Source organism: Lithobates pipiens, unplaced genomic scaffold (assembly GCF_037356315.1).
Source record: "Lithobates pipiens isolate NorthernLeopardFrog02 unplaced genomic scaffold, aLitPip1_a1.2 Scaffold_19, whole genome shotgun sequence".
Lineage (NCBI taxonomy): Eukaryota > Metazoa > Chordata > Amphibia > Anura > Ranidae > Lithobates > Lithobates pipiens.
This window is the reverse complement of record NW_027507764.1, coordinates 578,601,247-578,624,599: the sequence shown is the minus strand read 5'-3', so window position 1 is coordinate 578,624,599 and position 23,353 is coordinate 578,601,247. Positions and strand designations below refer to the sequence as shown.

General features: G+C 46.0%; 1 protein-coding gene across 1 annotated transcript in view; it reads left to right on the top strand.

The window, feature by feature from the left end:
* LOC143998115 (uncharacterized) overlaps window positions 1-23,353 on the top strand; it is a 195,754-nt gene that overhangs the window by 14,045 nt on the left and 158,356 nt on the right. The window contains exons 3-6 of the mRNA XM_077493859.1: window positions 12,219-12,317; window positions 17,960-18,073; window positions 18,189-18,293; window positions 23,061-23,159. Coding sequence (XP_077349985.1) covers window positions 12,219-12,317; window positions 17,960-18,073; window positions 18,189-18,293; window positions 23,061-23,159 — 417 coding nt within the window. The remainder of the gene's footprint in view (window positions 1-12,218; window positions 12,318-17,959; window positions 18,074-18,188; window positions 18,294-23,060; window positions 23,160-23,353) is intronic.

Genomic DNA, 23,353 nt, shown 5'->3' with positions numbered 1-23,353 from the left:
TACGCATGCGCAGTACACAGCACACAGATTCCGAAAATAGCCGAAGATGAACGGCGCCTGCGCCGTGAGTCCAGGTTCTATCCCCACTATCCAAGTGGACATAAAGTTGGAATATAAAAGAGCCAAGCACAGCGAGGCCGAGCCCGAAGCGTGGCGAGCGAAGCGTGGCGAGCGAAGCGAGCCCACGAGGGGCCCTTTAATATCGCCAGCCCTATGTTCACTTGGATGGTGGTGCTACCACCTCTGCTCCGTGCTGCGCATGCACAGTACGGGGCAGACAGTATCCGATGCCAGGACACTATATGGCAGAACACCGGCATCTGCTATAGTTATACAGAGCGGGAGCCTGTGAGTAAGTCCCAGCCAGTGATTCATGGCTGGGACCTGCAGATCGGCTGTGTCCAATCACAGCCCAGAGCCCTGTACTGACAATCAACACAGGGCTCTGTACAGAGGGAATGATCTCTCTGTTTCTCATCCCTGCTTTGCAAGAGATTTATTAGTAAAAGCAGCACACATTACACATAGTTAGGCACACATTTAACCCTTTGATCACCCTAGATGTTAACCCCTTCCAAGCCAGTGTCATTAGTACAGTGACAGAATATAGTATTATCACTGATCACTGTATTTGTGTCACTGGTGATGTCAGAAGTCCTGTTTGCAGTTTACGAGAAGCCATGTGGGGGACAGAGCAAACATGTAGAAGAAGGTGCTCTGGTCAGATGAGACCAAAATTGAATATTTAGCCTAAAAGCAAAACGCTATGTGTGGCAGAAAACTAACACTGCCCATCACCCTGAACACACCATCCCCACCGTGAAACATGGTGGTGGCAACATCATGTTGTGCGGATGCTTTTCTTTAGCAGGGACAGGGAAGCTGGTCAGAGTTGATGGGAAGATGGATGGAGACAAATACAGAACAATCTTAGGAGAAAACGTGTTATGCCCCGTACACACGACCGGACTTTTCAACATCAAAAGTCTGACGGAATGATTCTGGCAGACTATTCGATCGTGTGTGGGCTGCAACGGACTTTTGATTCGCAAAAGTCTGACAGACTTTAGAAATGGAACATGCTTCAATTTTTTCCGCCAGAACTCTGCCGGACCCAGTTCCTACCGAGAAATCCGCTCGTGTGTACGCTATTCCGACGGACAAAAACCGACGCTAGGGCAGCTATTGGCTACTGGCTATGAACTTCCTTATTCGAGTCCAGTCGTACGTCATCACGTTCGAATCCGTCGGAGTTTGGTGTGATTGTGTGTGGCCAAGTCCGCTCATTCGGAAAGTCCGTCAGAACTCTGTCAGAACTCCATCAGAACTCCTTCGAAAGTCTGTCGGACATAAGTCTGGTCGTGTGTACGCGGCATTAGAGTCTGCAAAAGACTTGAGCCTGGGGCGGAGGTTCAACTTCCAGCAGGACAATGACCCGAAGCATCCAGCCAGAGCTACAATGGAATGGTTTAGATCAAAGCATATTCATGTGTAAGCCCTTGTACACATGGTCGGAGAATCCGTCAGAATGTGTCCTATCAGACCGTGTTGTCGGATAATCCGACTGTGTGTGGTCTGCATCGGACTGATTCCGTCGGAATATCCGTCGGACCCAATTTTCCAACTTGTTGGAAATATTTCCCGACCAACTGGTTCGATCGGACATACTCCGATCATATGTAGAGAATTTTTATCGGACCAAGTGCCACGCATGCTCAGATCAAATTCCTACATCAAAGCTATTGGCTACTAGCCTGAATGTAGTCCCATCGTAACAAAATTACGTCATCACGTTCTGAAAGATCGGATTTTTCGACAACTTAGTCCGACCGTGTGTATGCAACAGTTTCGGACAAGATCCGACGGACAAAATCCGATGGATTTGGTTGTCGAAATCTCCGATCGTGTGTACAGGGGCTTAGAATGGCCCAGTCACAGTCCAGACCTAAATCCAATTGAGAATCTATAGCACAGACGCTCTCCATCCAATATGACAGAGCTTGAGATATTTTGCAAAGAAGAATGGACAAAAATATCCCTCTCTAGATGTGCAAAGCTGTTAGAGACATCCCCAAAAAGACTTGCATCTGTAATTGCAGTGAAAGTTGGTTCTACAAAGTATTGACTCAGGGGGGCGCCATACAAATGCAAGCCACACTTTTCAGATACAGTGGTGTGAAAAAGTGTTTGCCCCCTTCCTCATTTCCTGTTCCTTTGCATGTTTGTCACACTTAAGTGTTTCGGAACATCAAACCAATTTAAACAATAGTCAAGGACAACACAAGTAAACACAAAATGCAATTTGTAAATGAAGGTGTTTATTATTAAAGGTGAAAAAAAAATCCAAACCATCATGGCCCTGTGTGAAAAAGTGATTGCCCCCTAAACCTAATAACTGGTGGGCCACCCTTAGCAGCAACAACTGCAACCAAGTGTTTGCGATAACGTGCAATGAGGCTTTTACAGCGTCCTGGAGGAATTTTGGCCCACTCATCTTTGCAGAATTGTCCTAATTCAGTTACATTAGAGGGTTTTCGAGCATGAACGGCCTTTTTAAGGTCATACCACAACATCTCAATAGGATTCAGGTCAGGACTTTGGCTAGGCCACTCCAAAGTCTTCATTTTGTTTTTCTTCAGCCATTCGGTGGTGGACTTGCTGGTGTGTTTAGGATCATTGTCCTGCTGCAGAACCCAAGTTCGTTTCAGCTTGAGTGCACGAACAGATGGTCGGACATTCTCCTTCAGGATCTCTTGGTAGACAGCAGAATTCATAGTTCCTTTTATCACGGCAAGTCTTCCAGGTCCTGAAGCAGCAAAACAGCCCCAGACCATCACACTACCACCACCATATTTTACTGTTGGTATAATGTTCTTTTTATGAAATGCAGTGTTCCTTCTACGCCAGATATACTTGGACACACACCTTCCAAAGAGTTCCACTTTTGTCTCATCGGTCCACAGAATGTTGTCCCAAAAGTCTTGGGGATCATCAAGATGTGTTGTGGAGAAATTGAGACGAGCTTTGATGTTCTTTTTGCTCAGCAGTGGTTTTCTCCTTGGAACTCTGCCATGCAGGCCATTTTTGCCCAGTCTTTTCCTGATGGTGGAGGCATGAACGCTGACCTTAACTGAGGCAAGTGAGGCCTGCAGTTCCTTGGACGTTGTTGTGGGGTCTTTTGTGACCTCTTGGATGAGTCGTCGCTGCGCTCTTGGGGTAATTTTGGTCGGCCGGCCACTCCTGGGAAGGTTCACCACTGTTCCATGTCTTCGCCATTTGTGGATAATGGCTCTCACTGTGGTTCGCTGGATTCCCAAAGCTTTGGAAATGGCTTTATAACCCTTTCCAGACTGATAGATCTCAATTACTTTCTTTCTCAATTGTTCCTGAATTTCTTTGGGTCTCGGCATGATGTGTAGCTTTTAAGGATCTTCTGGTGGACCTTACTGTGTCAAGCAGCTCCTATTTAAGTGATGCCTTGATTGTGAACAGGTGTGGCAATAATCAGGCCTGGGTGTGGCTAGAGAAATTGAACTCAGGTGTGGACAACCACAGTTATAGTATGTTTTAACAAGGGGGGCAATCACTTTTTCACACATGGCCATGATGGTTTGGATTTTTTTTCACCTTTAATAATAAACACCTTCATTTACAAATTGCATTTTGTGTTTACTTGTGTTGTCCTTGACTATTGTTTAAATTGGTTTGATGTTCCGAAACACTTAAGTGTGACAAACATGCAAAGGAACAGGAAATGAGGAAGGGGGCAAACACTTTTTCACACCACTGTATTTATTTGTAGAAAATACATTAACATTTTTGGTTGTAACATGACAAAATGTTTAAAATTTCAAGTGGTGAGATTACTTTTCCGAGGCACTGTAAGGAATACAAGCCGATTGGGTTCAAATATTGACTTGTGTAGCGCTACCCCTGTGACGGACATTCAAAGATACTGAACCCCAATGGTTGCCTGGACCTTGCAAGTCTCCTGACACCCTGGGTTCAGACATTTCAGCTGTAGTAAATATAATACACACAGGACCGTCTTTAATTTTGATTGGGCCCTGGGCAAACATTTTCTTGCCCCCCCCCCCTCCATTCTGAGACATACAAAAAATCAGTTTACTGCAGCAGATCACGCAGTGATTGCAATTGTTTGCCAGAGGTTACAGCCTATCCTTACTGCTCGCTGGCTGGTTGCTAGAGGTTACAACACAGGGCTCGAGTCCTGCGGGAACGCGTGGGAACGGCGTCCCCGCACTTTTTTCACAGCAGGAACGCCGTTCCCTTTGCAGGACCAGAGCCACCCGAGGCTCTAGCACAGTCTGCTAGCTGCCTTGTCTTCACAGAGCTGACATCGGAAGAGCAGCACAGTGATGCACGGAGGGCAGGGGCTGGCTCAGTTAGCTGATTGGTTAATAGAACTGCTCTGCATTCTATGAACCAATCAGTTAACTGGGGCAGGTCCCGCCCTCTGTCCATCCCTTTGCTGCACTTCCGATGTCATCTGCTGTGCTGTGTCCTGTATAAGGTAAGACAGGGAAGAGGGGGCTGTTATGAAGGAGGGAGGGGGAAAGTATCAGAAACTGAAAGGAATGAGGAGAGGTGATATAAAAGGGAGGCAGGGCAGGAATGTGAAGGGGGGTTCTACAAAGGGGGTGAGGACAGGAATGTAAAGGAGGTGCCATAAAGGGGCTGAGGACAGGTTTAAATTTTAAAACTAGCTACTTGGTCATCTTCCGTACTATGTCGCATTCGCAGTCTGATCATCTCCTGTAGTATGTCGCATTCACAGTCTGGTCATCTCCTGTAGTCACATTCGCAGTCTGGTCATCTCCTGTAGTATGTCGCATTCGCAGTCTGGTCATCTCCTGTATTCGCATTCGCAGTCTGATCATCTCCTGTATTCGCATTCGCAGTCTGATCATCTCCTGTAGTCGCATTCGCAGTCTGGTCATCTCCTGTAGTCGCATTCGCAGTCTGGTCATCTCCTGTAGTCGCATTCGCACTCTGGTCATCTCCTGTAGTCGCATTCGCAGTCTGATCATCTCCTGTAGTCGCATTCGCGGTCTGGTCATCTCCTGTAGTCTCATTCCCGGTCTGGTCATCTCCTGTACTATGTCGCATTCGCGGTCTGGTCATCTCCTGTAGTCGCATTCACAGTCTGGTCATCTCCTGTAGTCGCATTCGCGGTCTGGTCATCTCCTGTAGTCGCATTCGCACTCTGGTCATCTCCTGTAGTCGCATTCGCACTCTGGTCATCTCCTGTAGTCGCATTCGCAGTCTGATCATCTCCTGTAGTCGCATTCGCGGTCTGGTCATCTCCTGTACTATGTCGCATTCGCAGTCTGGTCATCTCCTGTAGTCACATTCGCAGTCTGGTCATCTCCTGTACTATGTCGCATTCGCAGTCTGGTCATCTCCTGTAGTCGCATTCGCAGTCTGGTCATCTCCTGTAGTCGCATCCGCAGTCTCTGGTCATCTCCTGTACTATGTCGCATTCGCAGTCTGGTCATCTCCTGTAGTCACATTCGCAGTCTGGTCATCTCCTGTAGTCACATTCGCAGTCTGGTCATCTCCTGTAGTCGCATTCGCAGTCTGGTCATCTCCTGTAGTCACATTCGCAGTCTGGTCATCTCCTGTAGTCGCATTCGCAGTCTGGTCATCTCCTGTAGTCGCATTCGCAGTCTGGTCATCTCCTGTAGTCGCATCCGCAGTCTCTGGTCATCTCCTGTACTATGTCGCATTCGCAGTCTGGTCATCTCCTGTAGTCACATTCGCAGTCTGGTCATCTCCTGTAGTCACATTCGCAGTCTGGTCATCTCCTGTAGTCACATTCGCAGTCTGGTCATCTCCTGTAGTCGCATTCGCAGTCTGGTCATCTCCTGTAGTCACATTCGCAGTCTGGTCATCTCCTGTAGTCGCATCCGCAGTCTCTGGTCATCTCCTGTACTATGTCGCATTCGCAGTCTGGTCATCTCCTGTAGTCACATTCGCAGTCTGGTCATCTCCTGTACTATGTCGCATTCGCAGTCTGGTCATCTCCTGTAGTCGCATTCGCAGTCTGGTCATCTCCTGTAGTCACATTCGCAGTCTGGTCATCTCTTGTAGCATGTCGCATTTGCAGTCACTGTATTTTATGTGAAATATATATATGCATATGAGCGTATCTTTTTTTTTTTTTTTTGGTGGGGGAGTGGATCTTGGGTGGGAGTTCCCACACTTTTTTCCCCAGGACTTGACCCCTGTTACAACACATAATTTCTGCTTGCCGATTGGTTGCTAAAGGTTAATGCACATCATTACCACTTACTGATTGGCTGCTAGAGATTAAAGCAGATCACTACTGTTCGTTGATTGGTTGCTACAGGCTAATACACATCATTACCTCTCACTGAGCAGTGGAGCAATCCTAAATAATTGAGCAAGTAAGGGGGCACATTAATACACATACTACAGGAGAGTGTCAGAGAGTGCAGACATACTACAGGAGAGGTTCAGAGACTGCGGACATACGGCAGGAGACAATCAGAGACTGCAGAGATACGGCAGGAGACAATCAGAGACTGCAGACATACGGCAGGAGACAATCAGAGACTGCAGACATACAGCAGGAGACAATCAGAGACTGCAGACATACGGCAGGAGACAATCAGAGACTGCGGACATACGGCAGGAGACAATCAGAGACTGCGGACATACGGCAGGAGACAATCAGAGACTGCGGACATACGGCAGGAGACAATCAGAGACTGCAGACATACGGCAGGAGACAATCAGAGACTGCGGACATACTGCAGGAGACAATCAGAGACTGCGGACATACTGCAGGAGACAATCAGAGACTGGCGACATACTGCAGGAGACAATCAGAGACTGGCGACATACTTCAGGAGACAGAGACTGGGTACATACTACAGGAGACAATCAGAGACTGCGAACATACTGCAGGAGACAATCAGAGACTGCGTACATACTGCAGGAGACAATCAGAGACTGCGTACATACTGCAGGAGACAATCAGAGACTGCGTACATACTGCAGGAGACAATCAGAGACTGCGTACATACTGCAGGAGACAATCAGAGACTGCGGACATACTGCAGGAGACAATCAGAGACTGCGGACATACTGCAGGATACAATCAGAGACTACGGACATACTGCAGGATACAATCAGAGACTGGCGACATACTGCAGGATACAATCAGAGACTGGCGACATACTGCAGGAGACAATCAGAGACTGCGGACATACTGCAGGAGACAATCAGAGACTGCGGACATACTGCAGGAGACAATCAGAGACTGCGGACATACTGCAGGATACAATCAGAGACTGCGGACATACTGCAGGATACAATCAGAGACTGGCGACATACTGCAGGATACAATCAGAGACTGGCGACATACTGCAGGAGACAATCAGAGACTGCGGACATACTGCAGGAGACAATCAGAGACTGCGGACATACTGCAGGAGACAATCAGAGACTGCGGACATACTACAGGAGACAATCAGAGACTGCGAACATACTGCAGGAGACAATCAGAGACTGCAGACATACTGCAGGAGACAATCAGAGACTGCGGACATACTGCAGGAGACAATCAGAGACTGCAGACATACTGCAGGAGACAATCAGAGACTGCAGACATACTGCAGGAGACAATCAGAGACTGCGGACATGCTACAAGTGATTGTCAGAGAACTTTTAGCAACGCACAGCTTGACAGTTGAATAACACAGCTCAGGGTTTAAGCAGTCAGGCATTTTATGGGTGTAAGGACATACCTGGGCAGCCAAACACACTACATACATTTAGAGGTATGTGGGCGGGGATTCCATTCTCTGATCTCACTACAACAGCCGGGAGCTCCACTGATGCTTTGTAGGGGGGCCCCATTACCCGTGAATTGGGGCCCCGATGAAGGTTTTTCAGAGTGCACAGAGGACACGGGAGGCTGTATTCCCGCGCTAGCCAGCTGAGAGGGGGCGGGGCCGGGAGCTCCACTGACGCTCTGACCCCGCCCCCGTGCAGCCTGTATGCTGGGAACAGAGCGGCTGTAGTGAGAGCCAGTGATCGGAGTGGGAGCGTCAGTGGAGCTCCCGGCCCCGCCCCCTCTATACAGGCTGAGGAATACAGAGATCCGGGGGCAGGGCCGGGAGCTCCACTGACGCTCCCACTCCGATCACTGGCTCTCACTACAGCCGCTCTGTTCCGAGCATACAGGCTGCACGGGGCGGGGTCAGAGCATCAGTGGAGCTCCCGGCCCCGCCCCCTCTCAGCTGGCTAGCGTGGGAATACAGCCTCCCGTGTCCTCTGTGCACTCTGCAAAACCTTCATTGGGGCCCCAATTCGCGGGTAGCAATGTGGGCCCCCCTACAAATATTGGGCCCAGGGCAGGTGCCCCGTTTGCCCTGCGCTAAAGATGGCCCTGAATACACAGACACTGAATAGAGCAAAGTAAACCAAATTAATTTTATCAGTAAATAGCATTCAGCAGAAAATGGGTTAGACGAGAAAAGTATGACTATTGTTATTTTCTCTATATGGCTGAACAAATGAATTGTCTGAATTGTCAATAAAGTCCTCTGAGAAGCAATAAAACAGCAAGTATTAACCAAGCCAGGTTTATGGCTGCAGGTCAGAAAAGGGAAAGAGAATGACCAATTTGATATCAGACTCTGACGCCACAACCCCCTTTAACACAAACACTTAGTACAACCTGACAGGTTGTACCTAAATTATATGACTTTGGTCTCTAAGCAAAGTAAATTGAGTACTGTCTCTAAACAAAGAGTTCCTTGGTGATATGAGGCCAGATAGACGCCCAACGCTCCTGTCGTTCTTGGGGTGGGTAAAGTAGTCCTTTGATGCAGAAGTCTTTTATCTTCAGCTAGCTCAATTGAATGAGCCCTGTGTGATTTGGTGGATATGGCACGCAATCAGTACAGTAGTGGTTGTGAGTGTCTCCTGGTAGTTCTTCCAAAGACGATGATGTCATCCAAGCATACCAGGACCTCAATCAAATTCATATCTCCCACTGTGCGCTCCATCAACCTTTGGAACGTGGCTGAAGTATCCTGTTGAACTCGTAGAACCCCAGCGGGCAAATAAGTGCCATTTTCTCTCTATCATCGGGGTGCAATTGTATCTGGTGTTACCCATTCTTCGAATCTAGAACACTAAACCACTTTCCCCAGAGAGACACTGTAGGGCATCTTCAATGCAGGGGGGGTAGTGTATTGGTTTGGGATGGTCCTCCTGTTCTGCTGTGGATGCACATCCCTAAGGTTCCGTTATTCTTTCGCACTACCGCAATAGGGGAGTCTAGACTCTCAGTTGACCCCTGACATCTTCAGTTCACCCAGCTGCTCTCTGAGGTCGCTGAGGGGTACACGTCGATCCCTTTCTTAAAACGGTTTATCTTCCTGTAGCAGAATCCGATGCTGGGCAGTCTTGGCGTACTCCACATCAAAGTCATTCTGGGAAAAGATCCTCTCCCATTTGGAGATCTGAACTCTGATTTTTCGCTGCCACCCAGGAGGCAGCATTTCAGAGGAGGAAAGAAACTTGTTTCTAAACTTATCGCTATCTTCCCCTCCAGCCACTTCAGCCAGAGTCACTGGGGTAACTGCACTCACCCACCCAGTCAGCATGCGGCCCCTAGCGTGACCTGGCGATCAATAATGTTTTGGACACTGATTGGCCCCCCATTTCGAGACAAGACTTGGGTAGGAACAAATAATCTTTTTACCAGGTTGGTGTTAGTTCCAATCAACATAGAGTTCTGTTCAGCCCCCGGGGGCCTAGGACACACAACACCCAAGGTTTCGAAAGTTTCTATCTTCCTGGCCCAAACGCAATCTTAATTGGAATGTATCATCAGAGAGAAACTTCTCAGTCCCAATTCCCCAAATCTCCAGCTCATCCAGCTTGCACAGGGGAATGTGCTTCAGGTATCAGTCATAGACGTCTCTATACAACAGTGAGACCTGCACTCCAGTGTCCAGTAACGTCTTAGTGAAGATGTCTTCCACTTGCACAGACACGACAGAGGGCCCTACCAGTCTTTCTGGTAGATCATCTGGCTTCTTTGAGACGGTTACATTTTTGTTTTGTCTTACTCTTTACTGAGAGGACCTAATAGTAGTCCTGGGAGGTGGAGAAACATTGACTCTCTGTGCCTACTCCCCCAACCCAGATGATGGGTTGCTCAGCTTGGGTGAGGGTGTGATTACACGCCTTGAGGGCTTCTCGACTTTTCACTCTTACCATCTTTGGAGCTCTTGACCTTATTGGGTTTCTCAGCTGGCTCCTACACTGAGACCCCTTGTAGTCTCCGACCTTCTGGACCAAGAGATGTTTCTGTAACGCTTTTAGTACTTCACCCATAAGGTTTGGTTCATTCTTCTTCTGTGGGCACTGTGCTTTAAAATGCCCCAGCCAAAGCTCTATTTGTGTGAAAAAAATCGTAAAAATGTAATTGATATAAATATATGTATTAATATGGGTACAGTGTAGCATGACCGTGCAATTGTCATTCAAAGTTTGAGAGCGCAATGGGGTAAAAGTGCTCAGCAGGCAAATGGTTAATATTTAATATTCATCTAAATTATATATATATATATATATATATATATATATATATTAATATGCATTAATATTATACTATTCCTCCACTGCTCGTCGACGTCATGCTTCCGGCGCCAGTTAAGTGACGTCTTTTTGGCGCGCTTGTTCTGGCTGCCGTGCTTACCATCTCCGATCATCGAGGGGCTGGTTTTGATGCTTGTGGCTGTCCAGCTTGGTCGATACAGCTGGCGGCTGTGTGGCGCCTCCCATGCCCCCTTGGATCACGTTTCCATGACGCTGGGAGCGTGTCTGTGGCAGCCCCCTTCGCGTGGGCCTCCCCCTGTGCAGGGTCTCACCTCCCATATTCCCCCTTTCACTCGCCCATTGCAACCACATGCTCTCTGGCTTCTTTGCCCTTATTCAATCAGCTCTAGGTATTCTTAATTTCTTATCTCTCCTTTATTTTACCTCTTCCTTTTTTCACTTCAATTAATTTTTTCATTCCTTGTCTTTGTCTTTACACCCTCATTCATTTTTTCACATATTTTTAATACATACCATAATAATTGTTTGTATTTTTTTTACATTCCCTTCAGTAGGGCCACTTCACCACTCAACACTTTATTCGTGCCATATCATACACTTCTACTTGCCAGGGGTGTTGTCTGTGCATTCGGGGTGTCGTCCGGGTGTGCTCCCTCAGCCCCCGGACCATGGCAGTTTTGGGCAGGCCCAGCTTTCGGTGTCTGCCACCGCCTCTGCGCAGATATACATGTAAGTTTGTGGGTCGAATGTACATGTGTGGGGGTTCCTCCATGTTTGTGCAATTGTCCACTTTTTCTGAGTTGATTTAAATACGGTTGTTTATTCTACCCATAGGTTACCATTACGGTGTTGCTCCTGACGAGTGGCTATAAGGTCACGAAACGCGTAGAGCTTTCAACTGCCGTTTTGTGTATACAATCTTCAACAAAGCATAAACGTTCCTTCTCGACCTTTGTTTCTTTATTAATTTTTTTTCCCCTAAATGACGCTTCAATGTGTCATGTATTTACATGTAATTTGTGCTTATTTAGTGTTTGGCTCTTCATGTGTTTACTACTAAGTCCTTGTTGGAATGTATAATCTGATGTAATAGAAAATACTAATATATGGCTACGTATATTAATATGTAAATATATGACTACCTGTATTTATTAAAAAATGTTTTTTTTTTTTAATCAAATTTTGTGCTTCTGCTCCCATGTGCCTCATACAAAGTCCCGCCTGCTGCTCCTTCCTTTTTAACTATTATTAATTGTTTGTAATATTTATTGACCAGAAAACATATTAAAGTGGACCTTTGGTTGCTTTAAATGTGCTAAACAGGGAGCTGATATTATGCCCTGCTATTGGGCAATGATGGGTGTCCTCAGTGACCAATAGTATGTGACAGGAGGTTAGATTTGTATAATGTGTAATTGTATAATTGTGTATAATGAAGAACCCAAGATTTTCCAGCATAGGCAGACATCTCTAGTCCTGGCCTTCAACTACTGCTGAATGATGGAAAACTACAGGGTTTGCTTTAGTCAAAAGTCAAAAATGTAAAAATATAATTTTTTATTGTTTTTTCATTTTTTTTTTTTCAATTCCAGGACGGTCGGACTGCCCTGCATGTAGCCGCGGCTTATTCTAAAGACGAGATCGTCCGACTTCTGCTAGCGAAGAAGGCGGAGCCAAATCTTCCTGGAGGGGTGTGTGTGCATTTCATTTTTTTCATATATATATATATATATATATATATATATATATATATATATATATATACAGTATATACTGTATATAAACACTCATCAGCCACTTTATTAGGTATACCTGATCAATTGCTTGGTAACACAAGTTTGACTTGCTGCAGTTCAAACTTAGCATCAGAATGGGGAAGAAAGGGGATTGACGTAACATTGTGGCATGGTTGTTTGTGCCAGACGGGCTGGTCTGAGAACTTTAAAAACTTCTGATCTACTGGGATTTTGACCCCCAACTATCTCTTGGGTTTACATTGAATGGTCCGAAAAAGAGAAAATATCCAGTGAGCGGTGGTTCTGTGGAGGAAAATGCCTTGTTGATGTCAGAGGTCAGAGGAGAATGGGCAGACTGGTTCCACATGATAGAAAGGCAACAGTAACTCAAATAACCACTCGTTACAGCCAAGGTGTGCAGAATACCATCTCTGAACGCACAACACATTGAACTTTGAAGCAGATGGACTACGGCAGCAGAAGAAGACCACTCCAGGTGCCACTCCTGTCAGCTAAGAACAGGAAACTGAGGCTACAATTCACACAGGATCACCAAAATTGTATAATAGAAGTGTAGAGCCCTGGGGTTTAGTCAGGGAGCTCCTCACCAAATCCCTTGTCAGGAGTAGCTACTGTAGATAATTGTTAGAGATCAATTGATTTCTCCGTAAGTTTGGCCTTGTTGTACTTTTCTGCCACTAGGTGGCCAAGCACTTGGTGGCATTACATTTGAGAAGGACATTTCAAGGTCAAGTTATGGGTATATGGAGGGTCTCAGCCAATGGGCAGGGGTTTTCTTGAATTCCTTGGCCTGCTGGGAGAACCTATATATTCAGGTGGGGTCAGGTGATCTATGTTCTGTGCCACCCGGACCGCTGTCTGGGTGGATGTGTGTCGTACCGCTGCTAGTCTGGAGATTCGGTCTATTCAGGGGGCACCTGGCTGCCAGGCTGTGTGAGGGCCTATCCAGAAGTAAGAGGGCAGTGCAGGGTTGGGACTGCGGCTTGTAGTCCAACCTGTCAGTGGTTGGAGGTAAAAGGGAAGCTGTCACCACTAAGGGAACAACCACCTTTACCAGGGACCACAGTGAGTAACTGAAGAATGTACCGGAGCAACATTCACACCGAACGGGCTTGGTGGAAAATCTGGAAACTTCAGGCGGTGATCAAGTCAGGGACCCAACCAGCGGAGGTGACACTTGCAGAGCAGCCTTGTGTGCCAAGCCAGGGACCAAGCAGGCCAGAGGGGTGAAGCTTGAGAAGTATCGGGAGTGCCAAGCTAGGGACCCAGCAGGGAAGCGTGGGTGATGCTTGAGGGAGATACCACCACAAAAGCCTTGAGGAGCTCGCGGGATTCAGATTTAGTGAATCAGAGGGTCCAGTGAGAGACCAGGAGCTCAAGGGGCTGAAGAGCTACAAGTGGACATTGTAGTGAAGCTGAGAGAACTGTTGTGTTAGGAACTGTTAAGCACTGTTGCCATAGGAGACAGCAATCCTGCATGTGCAGATGTTGCGCCATGCTGGAGCCTTTCCCTGTACGGCTGTTCTCCTATTGAAGTCTTGGAGTCTACCAATTGAAATTGTAACTACTCAAGGGTGTCCTGGCCTCTAACCCTCTTTCTCTTGCAAAATATAAAAAGGACTGTTAAAGTGGTTGTAAACCCTTACAAACCACTTTGACCTACAGGTAAGCCTAGATTAAGGCTTACCTGTAGGTCCAAGAAATATCTCCCAAACCTATACGGTTTAGGAGATATTTACAAAAAGACAGCCACCACTGTCTACAGCGCATGCACCGTAGACAGCGGTGTGCAGGCACACTGGGCAGGCCGCAGATCGCGGCGATATGCCGCGAGTGTTGGCTCCCGTGTGCATGCGGGGGAGTGACGTCATTGCTGCTCTGGCGAATCACAGCGCCGGAGCAGCGAGACCCGGAAGTCACTCCGGGATCCATGGCAGCGGCAGACATGAAGACGGAGGACCGCTTCGGGGGCTTCGTTCTCAGCTAAGTTATTCATAAAGAGCTAGTATGCTATGCATACTAGCTCATTATGCCTTTGCCTTGCAGGTTGCTTTTTTTTTTTTTTTCCCCCATGGGTTTAAAAGAAATTAAAACCTCTTTTGCATCCAAGAAGTGTCTGGTGCTCAATGACTTTTACCACCTTTGCACCCAATATGCCTCACAGCCCACCACATATTGAAGGATGTCTCTCCTTAGACTGGAAGAGTTTAGAGATTCTGCTACAGAAGATTGGAAAAACGTTGCCTGATGAGTCTCTATTTCTGCTGTGACATTCAGGTGGTAGGTTCAGAATTTGGCCTAAACAACATGAAAGCATGGATCCATCCTGCCTTGTACCTACGGTTCAGGCTGGTGATGGTGTTATGGTGTGGGGGATATTTTCTTGGTACACTTTGGGCCCCTTAGTACCATTGAGCATTGTTTAACCCCTTGCCTACAGGTCACTTATACCCCCTTCCTGCCCAGGCCATTTTTCAGCTTTCAGAGTTGTTGCACTTTGAATGTCAATTGTGCGGTCATGCTACACTGTACCCAAACTCAATTTTTATCATGTTCTCCCCACAAATAGAGGTTTCTTTTGGTGGTATTTAATCACTGCTGGGTTTATTATTTTTTACAAAAAAAAAAAGACCCAAAAATTTGAATTTTTTTTTGTGTGTTACTTAGTTTCTTACAGTAAATTTTGGAATTAAGTCATTTTTCTCCTTCACTGATGGGCACTGATAGGCTGAACTGGTAGACGCTGATGAGGTGGCACCTATGGGCACTGATTAGGTTGCACTGATGAGGAGGCACTAATATGCCGCACTTATGGGCACTGATATGTGGCACTGATAAGCAGTGGTAGGTGGCACTGATTGGCACTGATAGGCGGCACTGATAGGTGGCAGGGATAGGCGGTACTGATGGGCATTGATGAACAGCACTGATAGGCGGGACTGATAGCCAGCACTGACTGGCATCACTAATGGGCACTGATTGGGGGCACTTGTCGGCAGTGGTGGGCACTGATTGCTGGCACTGGTGGGCACTCATCGCTGGCACTGATTTGTGGCACTATTTTAATCAAGGCACTGATGATCAGTGCCCTGATTATATGTTTAGATGTGTTTAGATGTCTCCTATGAGGAGATGCCACTGATCAGCTCTCCTCACCACACACACTGTCAGTGTGAGATGAGGTGCAAGATCATAAGTGGGCCCTAGGATCACTTTTTAGAGGGACTACCACAGGAACTACAGCAGGTCTATCCCTCCGTTACACCCTCCTCCAGAGTCCACCCACTACTGTACTAAGGGGCACTCCAAGGGTTGTAAAAGGGGGCTCTCTGGAGGAGGATGTAAGGGGGCACTCTGGAGGATGTAAGGGGGCTCTCTGGATGATGTAAGGGGGCTCTCTGGAGGATGTAAGGGGGCTCTATGGCGGTACCAGAACCTCCTTACATCCTCCGGAGTGGCCCCTGACTTCCCCAGGGTGCCCCTTTAGTGCCTCTTTACATCCTCTGGAGTGCCCCTTACATCTTCCTCCAGGGAGGCACTCTGGAGAAAGTAAAGGGGCACTCTGGAGGCACCCTGTAGGTTTTAATAGGACACCCTGGAGGATGTAAGGGGACACTCCGGAGGCACTAAGATCCTGCAGAGTACCTTCAGAGAGCCCTGAGGAGCGATGGCCATTAATCCATGCCTTGTCAATGTTAGGAGAAGCAGAGTACACCACCCACCTCACGGCTACCCTATTCCAGTCCTGCTTGCCCTCTCTCTGTCACAGCCCCTTGTTATCTGTACCTGTGTGGCTTACTGCAGCTCCTTGTCGGTGTCACTTGCTCCCGGTCTTTGCGGTGAGGTGCAGGGAGGACTGGAGTCTGGATACTTCGTGCTCCTCTGGGGTCAGCCTGACAGCCTCTGCCACTTGTGCTTCCTCACACTGCCATTGCTGATAACAAGACCCATCGCCTGCCACCTGAGCAGTAGCAGCAGTTGGGCAGGCTGACACACAATAAGTGGGCTGGTCAGGGACTCGGGAGACACTGTCCTGACTCCTTGCTGCATGCCGCTGAGCGAAGGAGGCGGTGCAAAATGCTGAGGCGGGTGGAGACAGCAGGGCAGCATTAGGCACTGGGCCTTGCTTCCCGATCTCACTGTCTGACAGTCTGTGACGTCACTGGTTGCTAGATGCCAGGTGGAGCCAGCCCTAGCAACCAGTTCCAAAAATGTAGTTAACAGGGTGGCTACACTGGCTGTGTCCAGTATTTCATTCCTGGAGACTGTACTGTCCCGGAATGAAGGTGACCAGGAAAGACATGTCCATTGCACGTGGGCACCCTCCCTGCGTCATTAGCACAGTGCATATTTTTAGCACTGATCACTGTATTAGTGTCACTGGCTCCCGCAAAGTGTCAGTCAGTGTCTGATTGCCCTCCATACTATCACAGTCCCGCTATAAGCCGCTGATCACCACCATTACTAGTATAAAATAAATGAATAAATAAAAATTCCAGTATATATTCCATAGTTTGTAGGCGTTATAACTTTTGCGTAAACCAATCAATATACGCTTATTGGGATTTTTTTTTACCATAAATATGTAGAGGAATACATATTGGCCTAAGTGAAGAAATTAGATATTTTTTATTGGATATGTTTTATAGCAGACATTTTTCTAAATTGTCGTTTTTTTGCCTGTAGTGAAAAAAACAAAATAATGCAAAGGTGATCAAATACCACCAAAAAAAAAAGCTCTATTTGTGGGAAAAAGGACATACATTTTATTTGGGTACAGCGTCGCACGACCACGCAATTGTCATTTAAAGTTACGCAGTGCCGTATCGCAAAAAACAGCCTGGTCATGAACCTGGGTGGGTAAATCTTCTGGAATAAAATGACAGCTCTTGGAATTTTTATATCACATGATATTTGCACAGGTCTTTATCAAAATGTTCAGGACAAAATGCAGAAAAATGTATTTTAGTGAACACAAACACAATAAAATACCCAATTTTTAGTAAATAATAAAAGATGAGATTGCAGTGCGTAAATAGATACAAAACATGTGAGGATTTAAAATGGCGCACACCTGTAAAATGGCAACAAACTATAAAACCTAAAAGTGATGATTCAAAATCCTTTACAGGTTATCAGTTTAGAGTTAATTGTAAATGATGGACCTAGAATTATTGCTCGGATGTTCGGGGCGATACCTCATATGTGTGGAGCAATAACCGTTTACATATGCGTACTGGACCTATGTATGAGCATAGGGGGGGTGGAGGGCTTTTTATTTTTTCATTCTTTTATTTATTATTGTGGCCAATCGCATGTAAACACTCATTGCAGCAATTTCATGCAAGTGATTGGCCGTGGACACAGAATGCCTACACCCAGGGCCAATCTTTGGCATGCTGCATAAGATATTACTTGGAAGTGGTCGCAATTCGTGGTGGGATCTGACAGCCTCCCATTGCTTTCAATAGGGCTGCCTCCCACATGTAATCACAGGGACCCTCATCACTGAGGTTCCTGCATCTACTTGTAGGTGTGAATGCACCCTTATCTGACCGGTATCATTGTCTCCACAGCCAAAGGATCAGTTACCTCTTCATTACACCGCTCAGCGACCCAACGGGGCCATCAGTATCATCCAGACTTTACTGCGAGCATCACACAAAGAGGCCAGACTTGTCCAGGACAAGGTAACTATTAACACCTAGAGATAGATAGATAGATAGATAGATAGATAGATAGATAGATAGATTCAATATTGTGCAGAATGCATTAATGAAATGGTCACTATACCTTTCTCCATAGGATGGCTGTATTCCTCTACTGGTGGCGGTGGAGGGCGGAAACTTGGGGATCTGTAAAGAGTTACTTTCATCTCACACTGATGCACAGCTGAAAGCAAAAAGCAAAGTAAGAAGGCTGATGGTACATTGTGTATAGATAAGTCCTGAGATATATATATATATATATATATATATATATATATCTCAAACTAGTTACAGTATGTGGTCAAAGATTTGTAGAAACCTAACCATCACATCTATATGAGCTTGTTGGACTTCCTATTCCAAAACCATGGCCACCTCTTTCCCCAAGGCCAATAATATGGAGTTGGTTCCTTCCATGGACATTAATATGAAGTTTTCCCCTTCCATGGCCCTTAAACGTTGGCCCTCTCTTCCTAAATAGCTATTAATATGAAATTGTCCCTTTCTTCCCCCACTGCCATTAATATGGAGTTGGCCCTCTCTTCCTCCATGACCATAAATATGGAGTTGGTCCTCTCTTCCCCCATGACCGTTAATAGGGAGTTGGATCCTTCTTCCCCCATGGTCATTAATATGGAGTTGGCTCCTTGTTCCACCATGGCCATTAATATGGAGTTGGCGCTCTCTTCCCCCATGGTCATTAATATGGAGTTGGCGCTCTCTTCCCCCATGGTCATTAATATGAAGTTGGCCCCCTCTTCCCCCACTACCATTAATATAGAGTTGGCCCGCTCTTCCCCCATGGCCATTAATATGGAGTTGGCCCTCTCTTTCCCCATGGCCATTAATATGGAGTTGGCCCTCTCTTCCTCATTGGTCATTAATATGGAGTTGGCCCTCTCTTCCTCAATGGTCATTAATATGGAGTTGGCCCTCTCTTCCTCAATGGTCATTAATATGGAGTTGGCCCTCTCTTCCCCCATGGCCATTAATATGGAGTTGGCCCTCTCTTCCCCCATGGTCATTAACATGGAATTGGCCACCTTTTCCTCCAAGGCCATTAATTTGGTGTTGGCCCCTTCTTCCCCCATGGCCATTAACCACTTTAGCCCAAGAAGAATTTACCTCCTTCCTGACCAGGCCATTTTTTGCGATATGGCACTGCGTCGCTTCATTGGCACTGCGTCCTGGTCGCGCCACGCTGTACCCAAATAAAATTGATGTCCTTTTTTCCCCACAAGTAGTTTTCTTTTGGTAATATTTGATCACCTCTGCGCTTTTTATTTTTTACACTATAAACAAAAAAAGAGCATCAATTTTTAAAAAAATACAATATTTTTTACTTTTTGCTATAATAAATATTCCCAAATTTTTTTTTCCTCAGTTTAGGCCGGTCATTAATACAGAGTTGGCCCTCTCTTCCCCCATGGTCATTAATATGGAGTTGGCCCTTTCTTCCCCCATGACCATTAATATGGAGTTGGCTCCTTCTCCCCCCATGGTCATTAACATGGAGTTGGCTCCTTCTTCCCCCACGACCATTAATATGGAGTTGGCCCACTCTTCCCCCATGGCCATTAATATGGAGTTGGCTGCTTCTTCCCCCATGGCCAATAATATGGAGTTGGCCCTCTTTTCCCTCATGGTCATTAATCAGGAGTTGGCCCTCTTTTCCCCCATGGCCATTAATATGGAGTTGGCCCTCTCTTTCCCGATGGCCATTAATATAGAGTTGGTTCCTTCTTCCCCATAGTCATTAACATGGAGTTGGCCCTCTTTTGCCCCATGGCCATTAATCAGGAGTTGGCCCTCTTTTCCCCCATGGCCATTAATATAGAGTTGGCCCCTTCTTCCCCATAGTCATTTATATAGAGTTGGCCCTCTCTTCCCCCATGGCCATTAATATGGAGTCGGCCCTCTCTTCCCCAATGGCTATTAATATGGAGTTGGCCCTCTCTTCCCCAATGACCATTAATATGGAGTTGGCCCTCTCTTCCCCAATGGCCATTAATATGGAGTTAGCCCGCTCTTCCCCAATGACCATTAATATGGAGTTGGCCCTCTCTTCCCCAATGGCCATTAATATGGAGTTAGCCCGCTCTTCCCCAATGACCATTAATATGGAGTTGGCCCTCTCTTCCCCAATGGCCATTAATATGGAGTTGGCCCTCTCTTCCCAAATGACCATTAATATGGAGTTGGCCCTCTCTTCCCCAATGACCATTAATATGGAGTTGGCCCTCTCTTCCCCAATGGCTATTAATATGGAGTTAGCCCTCTCTTCCCCAATGACCATTAATATGGAGTTAGCCCTCTCTACCCCAATGGCCATTAATATGGAGTTAGCCCGCTCTTCCCCAATGGCCATTAATATGGAGTTGGCCCTCTCTTCCCCAATGGCCATTAACATGGAATTGGCCACCTTTTCCTCCAAGGCCATTACACATTTTTTACTGTGTCGCTTTAACTGTCAACTGCGCGGTCGTGCCACGCTGTATCCAAACAAAATTGATGTCCTTTTTTTCCCACAAGTAGAGTTTTCATTTGATAATATTTGATCATTTCTGCGGTTTTTATTTTTTGTGCTATAAACAAAAAAAAGAGCGACAATTAAAAAAAAAAAAAAAATATATATATATATATATATATATATATATATATATATATATATATATATATATATATATATATATATATATATATATATATATATATATATATATATATAATTTTTTTTTTTTTTTTTTTTACTTTTTGCTATAATAAATATCCCCAATTTAAGCTAATTTTTTTCCTCAGTTTAGAAGGATATGTATTCTTCTACATATCTTTGGTTAAAAAAAAAAACGTAATAAGCGTATATTGGTTTGTGCAAAAATTATAGCGCCTACAAAATAGGTTATTGATTTATGGCATTTTTATTATTATTTATTTTTTTAATTAGTAATGGCGACAATCTGCGATTTTTATCATGACTGCGGCACATCGGACACTTTTGACACTATTTTGAGACCATTGGCATTTATACAGTGATCAGTACTATAAAAGCACACACGCCCGCTAGCCGCCGATGATGCAGCAACGTATGGGTATGTTGTTTTGTGCACCTGTGCCACTTTACTGCCATATATTGGCGTGAGCCGGTCGGCAAGTGGTTAATATGGGGCCCTCGCCCCCCGCCCTCCACCATGGCCATTAAAAAAGATTTGGTCCCCGTTTGTGGCTTTACCAGCTTCCATATTTCGGGGAACATTTTCTGATAGATTTTGGAGAATGTTTTGGGGATTTTGTGCCCATTTGTGAGGTCAGGTACTGATGTTTGATGAGAAGGATTCCAGTTCAACCCAAATATGTTCAGGGCTACTGTCACTCGGGTTCTTCCACACAAAACTCATCAAACCCTATCTTTGTAGAGCTGACTTTGTACACCGTGAACAGTCATGTAGAAACGGAAAAGGGCCTTCATCAAACTGTTACCACAAAATTGGAAGAACACAATTATCCACAATGTCTTTGAGTGATGTAGTAATTATCCTTCTCTAGAGGGACCTGAAATCCATCCATTCAATGTGCTTATTACCATATAATAGTGATGAAAAGCACCTTCAAAATTCAATGTAACTTTTCTATAACTGTGGAAAAGATCTCTCAAGGACTCTGCTCCTTCCTCTATCTAACGCTCCTCTCCTGAAATATTCTGCTCTGCTGGATGACTTTGCTCCTTCCTCTATCTTATGCCACGTACACACGTCCCAGACTTTTTGAGGGACTAGGTCCAATGGTCTTTCCAACGGATTTTCAGCGGAGTTACGACGGACTTTCCGAATGAACGTGGATTGGAACGTGATGACATACGACCGGGCTAAAATAAGGAAGTTCATAGCCAGTAGCCAATAGCTGCCCTAGCGTCGGTTTTTGTCTGTCGGACTAGCACACACACGAGCGGATTTCTCGATCGGAACTGGGTCTGGCAGAGTTCTGGCGGAAAAATTTGAAACATGTTCCATTTCTAAAGTCCGTCAGATTTTTGGACAGCAAAGGTCCGATGAAACCCACACACGATTGAATTGTCCGACGGATTCGTTCCGTTGGACCTTTGCTGTCAAAGTCCGGTCGTGTGTACGCGGCATAACTCTCCTCTCCTGAAATATTCCACTCTGCTGGAGGACTCTGCTCCTTCCTCTACCTAACTCTCCTCTCCTGAAATACTCTGTACTGCCGGAGGACTCTTCTCCTTCCTCTATAACTCTCCTCTCCTGAAATACTCTTCTCTGTTGGAGGACTCTGCTCCTTCCTCTATAACTCCCCCATCCTGAAATACTCTTCTCTGTTGGAGGACTCTGCTCCTTCCTCTATAACTCTCCTGAGATACTCTGCTGGAGGACTCTGCTCTTTCCTCTATAACTCTACTCTCCTGAAATACTCTTCTCTTCTGGAGGCCTCTTCTCCTTCCTCTATAACTTTCCTCTCCTGAAATACTCTTCTCTTCTGGAGGACTCTGCTCCTTCCTCTATAACTCTCCTCTCCTGAAATACTCTTCTCTGTTGGAGCACTCTGCTCCTTCCTCTATAACTCTCCTCTCCTGAGATACTCTGCTGGAGGACTCTGCTCCTTCCTCTATAACTCTCCTCTCCTGAGATACTCTGCTGGAGGACTCTGCTCCTTCCTCTATAAATTTCCTCTCCTGAAATACTCTTCTCTTCTGGAGGACTCTGCTCCTTCCTCTATAACTCTCCTCTCTAAAATACTCTTCTCTGCTGGAGGACCCTGCTCCTTCCTCTATAACTCTCCTCTCCTGAGATACTCTGCTGGAGGACTCTTCTCCTTTCTCTATCTAACTCTCCTGAAATACTCTGGGTTGCTCTCCTGTTGCCCAGGGGGCAGCATTTTATTGATGATGATGATCAGTGTACAGTCCCAGTGATGTGATTGGAGTATAACGTGTCACTGTACTGCCTGTCGATAACAGAAATGTGGTGACTCAGCACTTCATGCCTGTTGTAGAAAGCGAGATGTGGAGGTGGCCAGACTCCTGGTGGAATGTGGAGCTCCTGTGGATGGCCGGAATGTAAGTACCTGGAATCACCACACTCCGTACATTACTAATCACACCAGAGAGAGAGAACAACCACACGGGTCTCAGAACTTCTTCTGAGTCCACCCAAAACTGATATTTTAGGTATAGATGGTCAGACCCGGGATTATATATTATTATATATCTTCTATACCCCAAAAGAGTATGACTAACATCATTCCTGACTC